Below are 13,082 nucleotides of genomic sequence, written 5' to 3'. Positions count from 1 at the left end.
CCAGGGATCAGAAGGCATATGATCCCCGCATGCCATTGACTAAATTCAAATCTGCCCATAGAATTGCGATCACTTCAATGCTAATATATTAAAACAAGGTGTTCACCAATTTAAACTGCAGTCCCGCCGCATTGAGGTGCTCCCGCTGCTGACAAAATCTGGAACTGACATCACGCATCAGCTGACCGGGACGAGTGCGTCCATCCTGATTTTTTTGGCCCCTCCTCCTCCCTGCCCCCCATGCCTCAACTACTGCTCCTGCTGACCTCGTAAAATTCAGCTCAGAGAGAGCGACAATCCTGGCTCCATTTTTTTGGATCACTAAATCAGCCTTTAAATGAGTTCCCTTTTAATAAATACCCTTTAACAAGGCTGTGATCCATCCCAGGAACTCCAATATTTATTAATACTTATGCATGTTGGATTGGATCGATAAAGTGTTGAGAATACTGAATAATGATGGGTGACACAAGAGATTTAACAATTCATGGATACTCCACATCAGAATTCAGACGTTACAAGAACATTGGCAGGTTCTGTTCTCAGAATTTGTGGGTTACAAGGAGATTGGTTCGATGGTCTACAGCCAGATGAAGGAACTGATACATGTTGTCACTATTTCATCCAGAAACACATAAGCACTTTCTGCTGATGATGGCCTTCAATTTAAAAAGATACAGATAGTTCACACTGGTTTTCAGGTGATGGTCATTTTGGATTTTGACACAAACTGGCATTTTGTACCTTGTGGAAATTCTTTTCTTAGCTGCTTTGAGTTCATGGGCGGAATCCAGGTGAGATAGTGCTTGAAATTGCAGTCTTCTCCGGAAGTGAAGTTATTGTTCAGCTTCCACCAAATTCATTTGCATTATCACAAATGTAAAATTTTTCATAAACCAGCACAATCGGGCAGTGGAATAGAATGTAATTGTTTACTTTTTCTTTGCATTAGAAATATTTCTTTATTTAAGAGTGGTAACCTGGTGTAACTTTATTAATACAGTTGAAAATGGGTTTATCACAAAAAAAAATAGCATTTTAAATAACGGTGTCTAGTCCTCCGCCAGTGGTCAACCTGATTTCAAAATCACCGAAAATAACTCGAAAATAAAACTATACTGAGCCATTTATTAGTTTCATTGGTGTACACTCATCAGCTTCTGGGTAAATTAACTTGTTTTAATATGTAAAAACTTTTAAAATGAGCCTGCTAGTGCCTGTGTGACTTAAAAAGTCTTAGTTAGCAGAAACTTGCCATGGGGGTCTGTGGCGGAGTGGTAATGTTACTGGACTAGTAATCCAGAGGCCCAGAATAATGCTCTGAGGACATTCAATTCATTAATAAATCTGGAATTAAAAGCTAAGCTCAGTAATGGTGACCATGAAAGCACCAGATTGTCAGAAAAACCCATCTATTTCAACTAGTGTCCTTTAGGGAATTAAATCTGCCATCCTTACCTGGTCTGGCCTACAACTCAAGCTGGCCCTACAAACCACACCAATGTGGTTGACTCTTAACCACCCTCTGAAGTGGCCTAGTAAGCCACTCAGTTGTACCAAACCACTACAGGAAAGTCAAAAAGGAATAGAACCGGAAGGACTACATGGCATCAATCTAGGCACAGGAATCGACAATGGCACACCCTGCCCAGTCAACCTACAACAGCCTCCTTACTAACAACTGGGGACTTGTGCTAATATTGGGAGAGTTGTCCCACAGACTAGGAAAGCAACAGCCTGACAGTCATACTCACCAAATTATACCTTATAGCCAATGTCCCAGATTCCTCCATCACTGTTTCTGGATATGTCCTGTCCCACCAGCAGGACCTACCCACCAGAGGTAGTGGCACAGTGGTATGCAGTCCGGAGAGAGTTGCCTTGGGAATCCTCAACATTGACTCTGGACCCCATAAAGTCTCATAGTATCAGGTCAAGCATCGGCAAGGAAACCTCTTGCTGATTACCACCTACCATCCCCCCTTGGCTGATGAATCAGTGCTTCTCCATGTTGAACACCGATTGGAAGAAGCACTGAGGGAAGCAAGGGAACAAAATGTATTCTGGGTAGGGGACGTCAATGTCCATCACCAAGAGGGGCTTGGCAGCACAACTACTGATTGAGCTGGCCGAGTCCTAAAGGACATAGCTGCTAGACTGGGTCTGCGATAAGTGGTGTGGAAAATACATGTTTGACCTCTCTCTCACCAATCTAGCTGTCGCAGCACACCACCACCTTCTCAATGACAATTAGGGATGGGCAATAAATGCTGGCCTAGCCAGCGACATCCACATCCCATGAACGAGTTAAAAAAAAGATGCATCTGTCCATGACGATATTGGTAGGAGTGAGCAAGTAATATTCGCACCACACAAGTGCTAGGCAATGACCATCTCCAACAAGAGGGACTCTAACCATCTCATCTTGACATTCAACGGCATTACCATCGCTGAATCCCCCACAATCAAAACTTCGTCTTCACACTTAGGATACCGTCCATCGTGTTGTGTGGCACTACCACTGTGATAAATGAAATAGAATTAGAACAGATCTAGCAGCTCAGCTGGGCTGTGGGCCATTAAGCAGAATTGTATTTACCTAGAATCTGTAATCCCATGGCTTTGCTATATCAGTACCATCAAGCCAGGGGTTTAACCCTGGTTCAATGAAAAGTGGAAGAGAGCATGCCAGGAGCAGCACCAGGCATACCTAAAAATGAGGTGCCAACCTGGTGAAGCTACAACACACGGCTACATGCACGCCTAATAATGGAAGCAGCATGCGATAGAGCCAAGCAATCCCACAACCAACAGATCAGATCAAATCCCTGCAGTTCTGCCACATCCAGCTGTGAATGGTGGTGAACAATTAAACAACTAACAGGAGAAGGAGGCTCCACAAACATTATTATCTTTGATGGCGGAGCCCAGCACATCAGTGCAAAAGACCAGGCTCAAGCATTTGCAACCATCTCCAGCCAGGAGTTGCAAGTGGATGAGCCATTTTGGCCTCCTTCTGAGGTCCCCAGCATCACAAATGCCAGTCTTCAGACAATTCGATTCATTTCACGTGATATCAAGAAATTACTGAAGGCACTGGATACAGCAAAGGCTATGGGCCCTGACAAGATCCCAGCAGTAGTACTGAAGACCTGTGCTCCAGAACTAGCTGCACCTCAGCTAAGCTGCACTAGTACAGCGACAACACTGGCATCTACCCAACAATGTGGAAAATTGCTCAATTATGTCCTGTCCCCAAAAAGCAGGACAAATTCAATCTGACCAATTACTGCCCCATCAGTCTACTCTCAATCATCAGCAAAGTGATAGAAGGAGATACAACACAGCTATCAAGTGGCAGTTGCTCAGCAACAACTTGCTCGCCAATATTTAGTTTATGTTCTGCTTGGGCCATTTAGCTCCAGACCTCATTTCCAGCCTTGGTCCAAATGTGGACAAAAGAGCTGAATTCAAGAGGTGAGGTGAGAGTGACTGTCCTTGACATCAAGGCAGCATTTGACTGAGTATGGGATCAAGGAGCCCTAGTAAAATTGAAGTCAATGGAAGTCAGAGGAAAAACTCTCCACTGGTTGGAATCATATCGAGCACAAAGGAAGATGGTTGTGCTTGTTGGAAGTCAAGCACCTGAGCCCAGGATATCGCTGCAGGAGTTCCTCAGGGTAGTGTCCTACTCCCAACCATCTTCAGCAGCTTCATCAATGACCAGAAGTGGAGATGTTTGCTGATGATTGCACAGTGTTCAGGGCCATTTGCGATACCTCAGATACTCAGTGCGCATGAGCAGCAAGACCTGGACAACGTTCAGGCTTGGGCTGACATATGGCAAGTAACATTCATGCCAGAAACGTACCAGGCAATGACCATCTCCAACAAGAGAGAATCTAACCATCTCCCCTTGACATTCAATGTCATTACCATCGCTGAATCCCCCACCATCACCATCCGGGGGTTACCATTAACCAGAGATTTAACTGGACCAGTACTATGGCTACAAGAGCATGTCAGAGGCTGGAAATTCCGCGGCGAGTAATTCACCTCCTGTCTCCCCAATGCCTATCCACCATTACAAGGCACAAGTCAGGAGTGTGATGGAATACTCTCCATTTGCCTGAATGATGCAGCTCCAACAACACTCACGAAGCTCAACACCATCCAGGACAAAGGAACTCCTGCAGCGATGTCCTGGGCTCAGGTGCTTGACTTCCAACAAGCACAACCATCTTCCTTTGTGCTCGATATCTTAATCGGCATCCCATCCACCACCTTAAACATTCAGTCCCTCCACCAGCAGTGCACAATGGCAGTAGTGTATACCATCCACAAGATGCACTGCAGCAACTCACCAAGGCTTCTTTGCAGCACCTTCCAAACCTGCGACCTCTACCGCCAGGAAGGACAAGGGCAGCAGACATCTGGGAGCATCATCACCTGCAAGTTCATCTCCAAGTCATGCACCATCCTGACCTGGAGCTATATCATTATTCCTCACTGTCACTGGGTCAAAAACTCCCTTCCTAAAAGCACTGTGGGTGTACCTACACCCCAAGGACTGCAGCGGTTCAAGAAGGCAGCTCACCACAACCTTCTCAAGGGCAATTAAGGACGGGTAATAAATGCTGGCCTAGCCTGCGATGCTCATATCCCATGAAAGAATTTTTTAAAAAATGTTCATTATTACGATCTGGTGATGTGACTGGCTTCTGGCAAATGATTTTTAAACCAGAATTAAAGATCGCGGAAACACGATTTCTGCTTGTTATAACTTATGTTTGAAATTCCCTGATCTTTTGCGTTGGTCCGGCAGACTTCACCCACATTCTGCTGATAATGCTAGAGCAAACTAACGGAAACTCTGCCCCACATTCTTCAAGCCATTATGTCTTTGTGCAGTCTGTTGCCCACGTTATCTTTTGCCTTGTAATAAGTGCCTCCAGAGAAATATACTGAGAGATTCCTTATATGCATTGTTTTTGTGTTTCAGATTGTGAGCATTCAGCTTACTAATGGTTCTATTCATGTTTTCTCCCCTAACAGGGCAAAAGCAAAAAAAGGCGTCAACATTGTTGATGTAAAACCCAGTATTCCAAGCTTGTGGGAGGTTAAACAGGAGATGGCAAATGGTGGGAAACACTCCATTGCAACTGTTGTTTGCCAGAAAAAACCCAGTGCTTCAAGTAGCAGGTAGGAAATCATGAGTAAATTTAATTGCATTCCATAACTGCATTACGTCAAGTGACAGTTTCATTATATCAGTGTTGTTAATTGTATATCAATTGCAGGTGGAGGGCATTAATTGGTGTTTCACTTGAGCATATATAAAGAGACACTTACTAACACAGTGTGCGGTTGAGTTAGGAGGTATGTAATGAGCTTATGAGTATGTAATGTATGTTAGGAGTATGTAATGTATGTTAGGAGCTTGTAATGTTTCACTCTGTTACTAAATAGAAGACGAAGATTGGATTCAGTATCATCCTTCACCAGCTTGATTTCTGGAGTATAACAGGGCCACTGATTCTATTCTATTGCATGTTGTGAACCAGAAAAAGTACTTTATTTGGGATGTTTTCAATGGATCATTTAATATTTGATGTAACCATGTGTTATTAAGTGATAACAATAGAAAATGCTGGAAATACCCAGCAGGTCAGGCAACATCATTGGAGCGAGAAACAGCTGCTATCCAAAAATGAAAAAAAGGAAGCAGAGGTTATGACCTGAAATTTTTGAACTCATTGCTGTGTCAGGAAGACTGTAAAGTGCCTAATCGAAAGCTGAGATGCTCTTCCTCGAGCTTACCTTGAGCTTCATTGGAATCGCATAGGAGGCTGAGGACAGAACAGTCAGAGTGGAAGTAAAGCGCAGAATTAAAATGACAGCTGGAAATCTGAAATAAAAACAGGAAAAACTGAAAATACTCAGCAGGTCTGGCAGCATCTGTGGAGAGTGATGTTTTTAAGCTGTAAATCTGAAAAGAAAATAAGTTATCTTATTTGCCTATGCCCTTCAACATTTTCTAAAGAGTTGTGCTATAGTTTTAGTAATTTATTCAGTACCACGACCAGTTAGCTGCCTGATTTGAAGGAATTGGATGGTGCAATGAGTCTGAGCACTGCACGTGCATCTGACTTTAAGTTTGCCTCAGATAGGTGAGAGATCCCAACTGTATTGATTCTAAGCAGAATTACCATGGGGATGTACTTAAAGGTAACAAGTCTACTGCATAAATTCACCACTACCTGCCAGACCCCACTCGGAAAGGCAATAAGGATGGATATGGAAATAATTGACTGAAATAGAAAAAGCCATTCTTCTAAGGTTTGAGTTCAGAAATACTATTGGGTTTGAATAAGAGGAGTTGGTGTTTCCAGCCTGTGATGTATCTGACCTGGGAGTGTTTGGTACTCAAGGCCGGAGTTTTACATTGGGCATGAAGCCCCGCCCACAGACCAAGAAGTCGGGGGTGAGCTTGCCTTCACCGGGCCTGGGAGCCACGTCAGGATTTTGCGTGGCCCAAGCCCTTAATAGAACTTGGGCGGGACTTCCACATCTCTGAGGCAAGAAGTCCCGCCTCCAAGGGCTGCTGGCCAATCAGCAGGCTGAGTTCTCAGTCTCAGCAGTGCCACCGGGAGTCCAGTGAGGCAAGGTGGGTTGGAGCGGTGGGGGGGGGGGGGGCCTTTATTTCAGTAGGGGTGGTTGTGGCTTCAGAGGAGGCCCTCCGTCAGGCACAGGGTGCCCGATCAGGAGGGCCCCCTCCCAGCCCGCAAGGCAGCTGTCAGATTTTACCTGGCGGCATTCTGGAGGCCTGAGGTGCCGCTGGTGTCTGGTAAAATATCCATGGCAGCGGGAAGTGGCCTTTAAGTGCAGGTTAATTGGCCACTTAAGGGCCTTGATTAGCCTGGGGCAGGCAGGTCATTTCTCGCCACAGCCACCCTGGTAAAATTGCAGCGGGGGCAGGCAGGCGTTGGGAATGAACCCGTGCTTCCCATTCAATTTTATGGCCCTCACCCCGCCACCAGCCCGCTCCTGGGGGATGGCGTAAAATTCCAGCCAAAGTTTCATTCCACTGTACTGGCACCCCTCACCTTGATGAAAACTGATTTCATTTCCTGCCTTTTGAGGGTTTGCAATGGCACTACCTCTGTGACTGGACTGTGTGATGCAACATCTCGACATGCATGGCCTGCAGTTGAATCATTTCACAAGTTAGACCTGGTTCTTAACAGAATTAGACCAAATTTTTTTGAAGTCAAGCATAACTCCTGCAAGTAGATGTATTGGTAAGTACTTCCAGTCGGGTGCAAATCTGATCATAATTTGTATTTAAATCCTTCCCCATTTTGTGCACTATTTAATTATATAGTCTTAAAATTGAACTGAAAAATGTTGTCACTTGAGTTACAGGCCACAGTGTTAATTAACTTCATTTGTAATGTCTTTGTGTGTTTTAATAACCTACCTAGATCAAAAAAAATAGTGTTAATAATGCTAAGCTACTGTGACAGGTGTAATTTCCTTGATTTGCAAGACATGCAGAAGTGAAGGCTTTAATCATATTACCCAAAGCGTTTGGCAGGCAGCTTTTAAAAACACCAGTCCTGTTATCAAAGGAGATTTGTGTGGTAGTTTTAAGTAGCAAGCAAGATTTTCTTATGAGTATTATGACAGCCAGCAGGGAACATAATTAATTATTTTTTTGGGGGGGAATTTTCTGAGTAGCTTCTTTACAATTCAATGCCATGTTTCCCTGACTCTGAATACTTTGCACACTGGCTTCATATCTCATTGTATTATATTAAATGATGAAAATTGCAAGATTTATGTACTGTAAATAGAACTCTCTACAGCTGCGTACAACTCTTATTGGCAAGGATTCTGCTGATTCACTGTACTGAAAAATACATTTCAATCCTATCTAGCAGCATTATCAATAGTTCTACATTGTTCTTGCAACAAATGCTTGAACTGGTGCTTTAAGAGTTCGAGAGAGAAATTGTCAAGAAAGTAGTGACTCAGAATTTGAGGATTGTGTTGTCAATTTGGAATCGTAGAATGAAAATGAGATTTTAAATGTTTATTTTAAAGCTTGTCTGCCTGATCAGGAATGGAGTTAAGGCACAGATCAGCCATGACCTGATTGAATGACACAGAATCAAAGGGCTGAATGGTCTATTCATGTTCCTATATTTTTCTGAAAGCTGGTTAATCTGGTCCACCTCCAGTGATGCCACTGTTGCTTCAGGTGGCTATCTGACATTGTTGCAGTACTGGTTGAATTCTTCCCTCACTCCCATTTGCCCATTACCATGTCAAGCTTGGTAAATTGCCACCTTTGGGGCAGGTGCGCAGAGGGAGTGGTGGGAAGGGGAGGCTGAGATTCAGACTCTGGTCAGTGGTACGGCCGACGAATGTGTGGCATGATTTCCACCATTACAATATGTTTATTGTTTGTTTTTCAAGACCTGTTCCCCTTTGAAATTCGCATTCATTATTATGAGGGGCATCACTACATAATACACTGAAATATGGAGTATATTCGCCAGAGATTTATTGTGTCAAATGAGTAGTAGAAGTAAGCACAATGTTACGACTGAGGCGGGAGGAATGCCCTGTCAATTCAGTCCCATTATTCCACAGGTCACAACATATTATTAAAGTTACCCACCAATTGGAAAATTAGCCAATTTTTTTTATTCGTTTCATGGGATGTGGGCGCCACTGGCTAGACCAGCATTTATTGCCCATCCATAATTGCCCTTGAAAAGGTGGTGGTGAGCTGCCTTCTTGAACCATTGCAGTCCATGTGGGGTAGGTACACCCACTGTGCTATTAGGAAGAGAATTCCAGGATTTTGACCCAGCGACAATGAGGGAACGGCGATCTAGTTCCAAGTCAGGATGGTGTGTGGCTTGGAGGGGAACTTGCAGGTGGTGGTGTTCTCACACATCTACTGCTCTTGTCCTTCTAGGTGGTAGAGGTCATGGGCTTGGGAGGTTCTGCCTGAGTAGCTTTGGTGCGTTGTTGCAGTGCATCTTGCAGATGGTACACACTGCTGCCACTGTGTGTCGGTGGTGGAGGGAGTGAATGTTTGTGGATGGGGTGCCAGTCAAGCGGGCTGATTTGTCCTGGATGGTGTCGAGCTTCTTGAGTGCTGTTGGAGCTGCACCCATCGAGGCAAGTAGAGAGTATTCCATCACACTCCTGACTTGTGCCTTGTAGACAGTGGACAGGCTTTGGGGAGTCAGGAGGTGAGTTACTTGCTGCAGGATTCCTGGCCTCTGACCTGCTCTTGTAGCCACGGTATTTATATGGCTACTACAATTCAGTTTCTGGTCAATGGTAGCCCCTAAGATGTTGATAGTGGGGGATTCAGCGATGGTAATGCCATTGAATGTCAAGGGGAGATGGTTAGATTCTCTCTGGTTAGAGATGGTCATTGCCTGGCACTTGTGTGGCGCAAATGTTACTTGCCACTTATCAATTTGCCAATTAATCACTTTATTAACCCCCAGAATAAAATGCACCAAGCCAGGTATCTTTAAACAATAACAAATTAACTATTTATTAATAAACTAAATCTTAAACAATACGAAGATAAATCTATGTCTAAAACGACTTTATAACTTCTTATTCCTCCTAACCCTCATGTACACACACATACATTCAAAAACCAACAGTTAACTGATTCTAAAATGATGTTTTAAACTAGTGCTGTTTCTTAGGAATAATAAAGCAACTGGGTTGTAAGTCCTGGTTGGTTACTTTCCTGGATCAGTGAGATGTCCCAGAGTCGAATAGTCAGATGCCACTCAAAGTCTCCAGGTGAATTGATGAACATCTGCAATGGATAAGCATTCACGGTACTGAAGCTGCAGTAGGCGTCACACAAATCTTTCAACAAGGAGTATAACAACAGGTCTATTTAGATTTTGAATTAGCAGTCTATCAGTAGAAACTTTACTGAGTTTCCAAAACTCCCAGAAAAACAAAAGGCAACAGAAAGTCACTCTTGAGGCAGAAACCTCTTAGAGACAAGAGTAAAAAGGAATTTGTTACCTACAACAATTCAAAGATTCCTTTCCAGGGGTCTTTTCCTCTTTAGGTGAAACACAGCCTGTAGGCTAATATAGATTTTCTGCTGAGAAAGACAAATCCTTCCTTCAAGGAGAGCATGCTTCGTTGGTCTGCCAGATCACACCAGTTATAGCCAGTCTTTACACACAGTCAAACTGATACAATACGGCATGTGATAGCATCTCTTTTGCTATTGCTTAGGAACAGGCTTGTAGCTCGTACACACTGTTCAAGAGCATATTAAAACTTCTCTCAGTCTTAAAGGCACGTTGACCGCCCCTTAGTTTTTAAACAGAGAGTAAAAAAAACTTCCAAGACAACAGACACAACATTTTATTGAGTTGGCCACTGTATGAGCTGCAGTTTATAGCAGCTACCTCAGTCAGACAAGTAATAAGAAGTAAGGTAACTATACACCACCCCCGTCACCCAACCTTCACTGCTCTCCCCTAATCACTGCCCCTGTTTATCGGGTTCTGAATTTCATTGATCTTTCTGGAAAATATGTAGGTCAATTTTCCCCTGGTTTTCAAGCATGCTATTTCCAGTGCTTCCACTGAAAGTTAGTGTGAGGGAGTGTGTGTTGCGTGCCTGCACTATTTACATAAGGAATTCCCTGCCCTCCCAAATCATTTCCTCTAGGTTTGCCTGAAAGTTGCTCAGGCACAGGTGCTGAAAGAAGTTGGTTTCAGGCCTTGCACCTGGACTGCCCTCAGATCTGAGGGAGTCATGCAGCAAAGCAGGCGATGCTTTAAAGATACATCCCATCTTTCTCTTCCAATCTCCCTGTGGGTCCTCGGGCCTTTTTTTTTAAACAAAAACTAGAAAACCCTAAGGCTGGCACCCAAGCCCAGGCCTGCAGGTCTCTGTATTCCTGCCCGTTTGCAGGTGTAAGGTTCTGCCAGGAACCAGGGCTCTGATCAAGCCATCAAAATAAGGTGTGATCAGGTGAGGATGTGCATAGCACACTTTGGACCTGCTGCACCTGTTCAGCAGCTAGGTCAACTGAAAGAGGAAAAGCAAGGCCATAGTTTTCAACAATTTGTTGTTATACCAGGCACAACCTGTTTCCTGAATCCTTTACACAACAAATTTTGCACCTCCATTGGCTTTCATTCCAAAGCTTCTGGTCATCTGGGGGCTCATTCCCTTTGTTGCCAAAGTCATTAGCCTGTCAAATAATATGCTAAAGTAGTCTGTATGTATTGTGGAAATTGATAGGTTTTAGGTTTGGGAGAGGCGTGTGTATCAGTAGCTCAAATGTGGATGTTTATTTCGCCTCCTGCCATCAATCATTCTGTAAATGTACGAGCTGCTTACAGTAATATGACATACTCTGCTCTTTGATATAAACCATTGAACCATTCATTGAGTAATTTCCAAAGAGAGGAAGCATTCAATATATTGTGTCTATAACACAACAATTGCTATTAGTTTTTGCAAGAACCCAAAGGCTATTCTACTCTTATATACCTGTGGTTCTGACAAGAGTACTGGTTCTTCGTACTGTATTTGCCTGACATATTGGTCCAGTGCACCAACATCCTAACTGAATCACTGCAGTATGCTGTACATGTGTGTAAAGTTGTCTCCCTTGCATACATGGTTAGTAAGCATTAGGAAAAATACTTGTATCTGGTAGTTATAAAAGCTATTACATTGGAAAGAAATAGAAGTTCCACACGGAATTATATCCCTGATCAAATGAGTATTTTACACTCTGGGCTGAATTTTATTTGGGCTCCGCGGCACCGCTCTTTGAACTCGGTGGCGCGCCCACATTCGATATTAATCGTGGGGGCTCATTTCCATAGAGGCTGTGTGTCCCCCTCCCCCCCCATATTACGTGGGGAGAGGCGGGACATTCGGCACAGTGAGAGAGTCTTTGACAGCTGTGCAGCAGGTGTTGGGACCCTATTTTAAGCACCCCAGCACCTGCTTCCTGACAGCTGTCAAAGAAATACTTACCTGACTGCTGAAGAGTGGGGCTGCTGTCAATCTGGCAGCAAAGCAGAAAGTGCTGCAGAAACCTAGCAGGTCAGGCAGCATCTGTGGAGAGAGAAGCAGAGTTAACTTGTCCAAGTTCACAGACCTGTAAGTTAACTCTGCTTCTCTCTCCACAGATGCTGCCTGACCTGCTGAGTGACCCTAGCACTTTCCACTTTGCCACCACATACTTACCCTGCTGTGTCCCAGTGTCCTGTGAAGTTGAGATCCTCTTCTCCCACTCAAGTGTAACATTCCTTCTTGTAGGAGTTTCGCACCTGGGCGACTAATCATACATTTTCACATTCCAGGACGTGAGACTTACATTGACCATAGAAGGTATTACAGAGGTTTACAGAGAACACACCGAAACAAATGGGAATGCACGGGTATCAAAGCAATGTAAATACGTCTTTCACTAAATGTTCCTCACCAACATGTGTGTCCTTTTCTCTGTGCGAATGATGTGTGCCAGCATTTAGCACCAATGTTACATCCCTTTGCACCTTTGGCCCTTCAGGAGAGCCAACATATGCAATAACATCATTGCCATGCCACCATTACTCATGAGCGTCTCCACAGATGCAGTGACATGGACATTGGCTCAGTCAGCTGCTGCCTCTAATGGTTTACACAGGGATGCTGCAGATGTGGACTGGTGCACAGCAGGTGAGCGAGGGTGATGTGTGGCTTGCAGAACTCATATCGGTTCCATGGAGCAGAGAGCCTTTGTCTGATAAGCCACTGTCGTACACTGCTAGCCCTGCGTGCAGAGCCTGGGTGCCATCTGCCCTTCCATGCATCTTTCATGTTGTAGGTCTTCAGCGTCCTCATAGTCCAAGGAGGAATCTTGTTGACGTCTATCCTCATCATGCCAGGCCTGGCCCCTATTGGGTGTGTAGTTGTGCAGAGCAGCAAAGAAAGGAGCTGGCCTTTTCGGCCCGTAGTACAGGGCATCATCTTATGCATCCAGGCATTGGAGGTGCTCTTTCAGCATGCCG

The 13,082-nt window shown here is 44.3% G+C and overlaps 1 protein-coding gene across 1 annotated transcript in view; it reads left to right on the top strand.

The window, feature by feature from the left end:
• Positions 1 to 13,082, top strand: part of si:dkeyp-14d3.1 (transmembrane protein 132C) — a 1,037,882-nt gene that overhangs the window by 407,863 nt on the left and 616,937 nt on the right. The window contains exon 3 of the mRNA XM_068055068.1: positions 5,056 to 5,202. Within this exon, the coding sequence (XP_067911169.1) occupies positions 5,056 to 5,202 (147 nt within the window). The remainder of the gene's footprint in view (positions 1 to 5,055; positions 5,203 to 13,082) is intronic.

Source organism: Heterodontus francisci, chromosome 23 (assembly GCF_036365525.1).
Source record: "Heterodontus francisci isolate sHetFra1 chromosome 23, sHetFra1.hap1, whole genome shotgun sequence".
NCBI classification, from domain to species: Eukaryota; Metazoa; Chordata; class Chondrichthyes; order Heterodontiformes; family Heterodontidae; genus Heterodontus; species Heterodontus francisci.
This window is presented reverse-complemented; position numbering and strand designations above follow the sequence as displayed.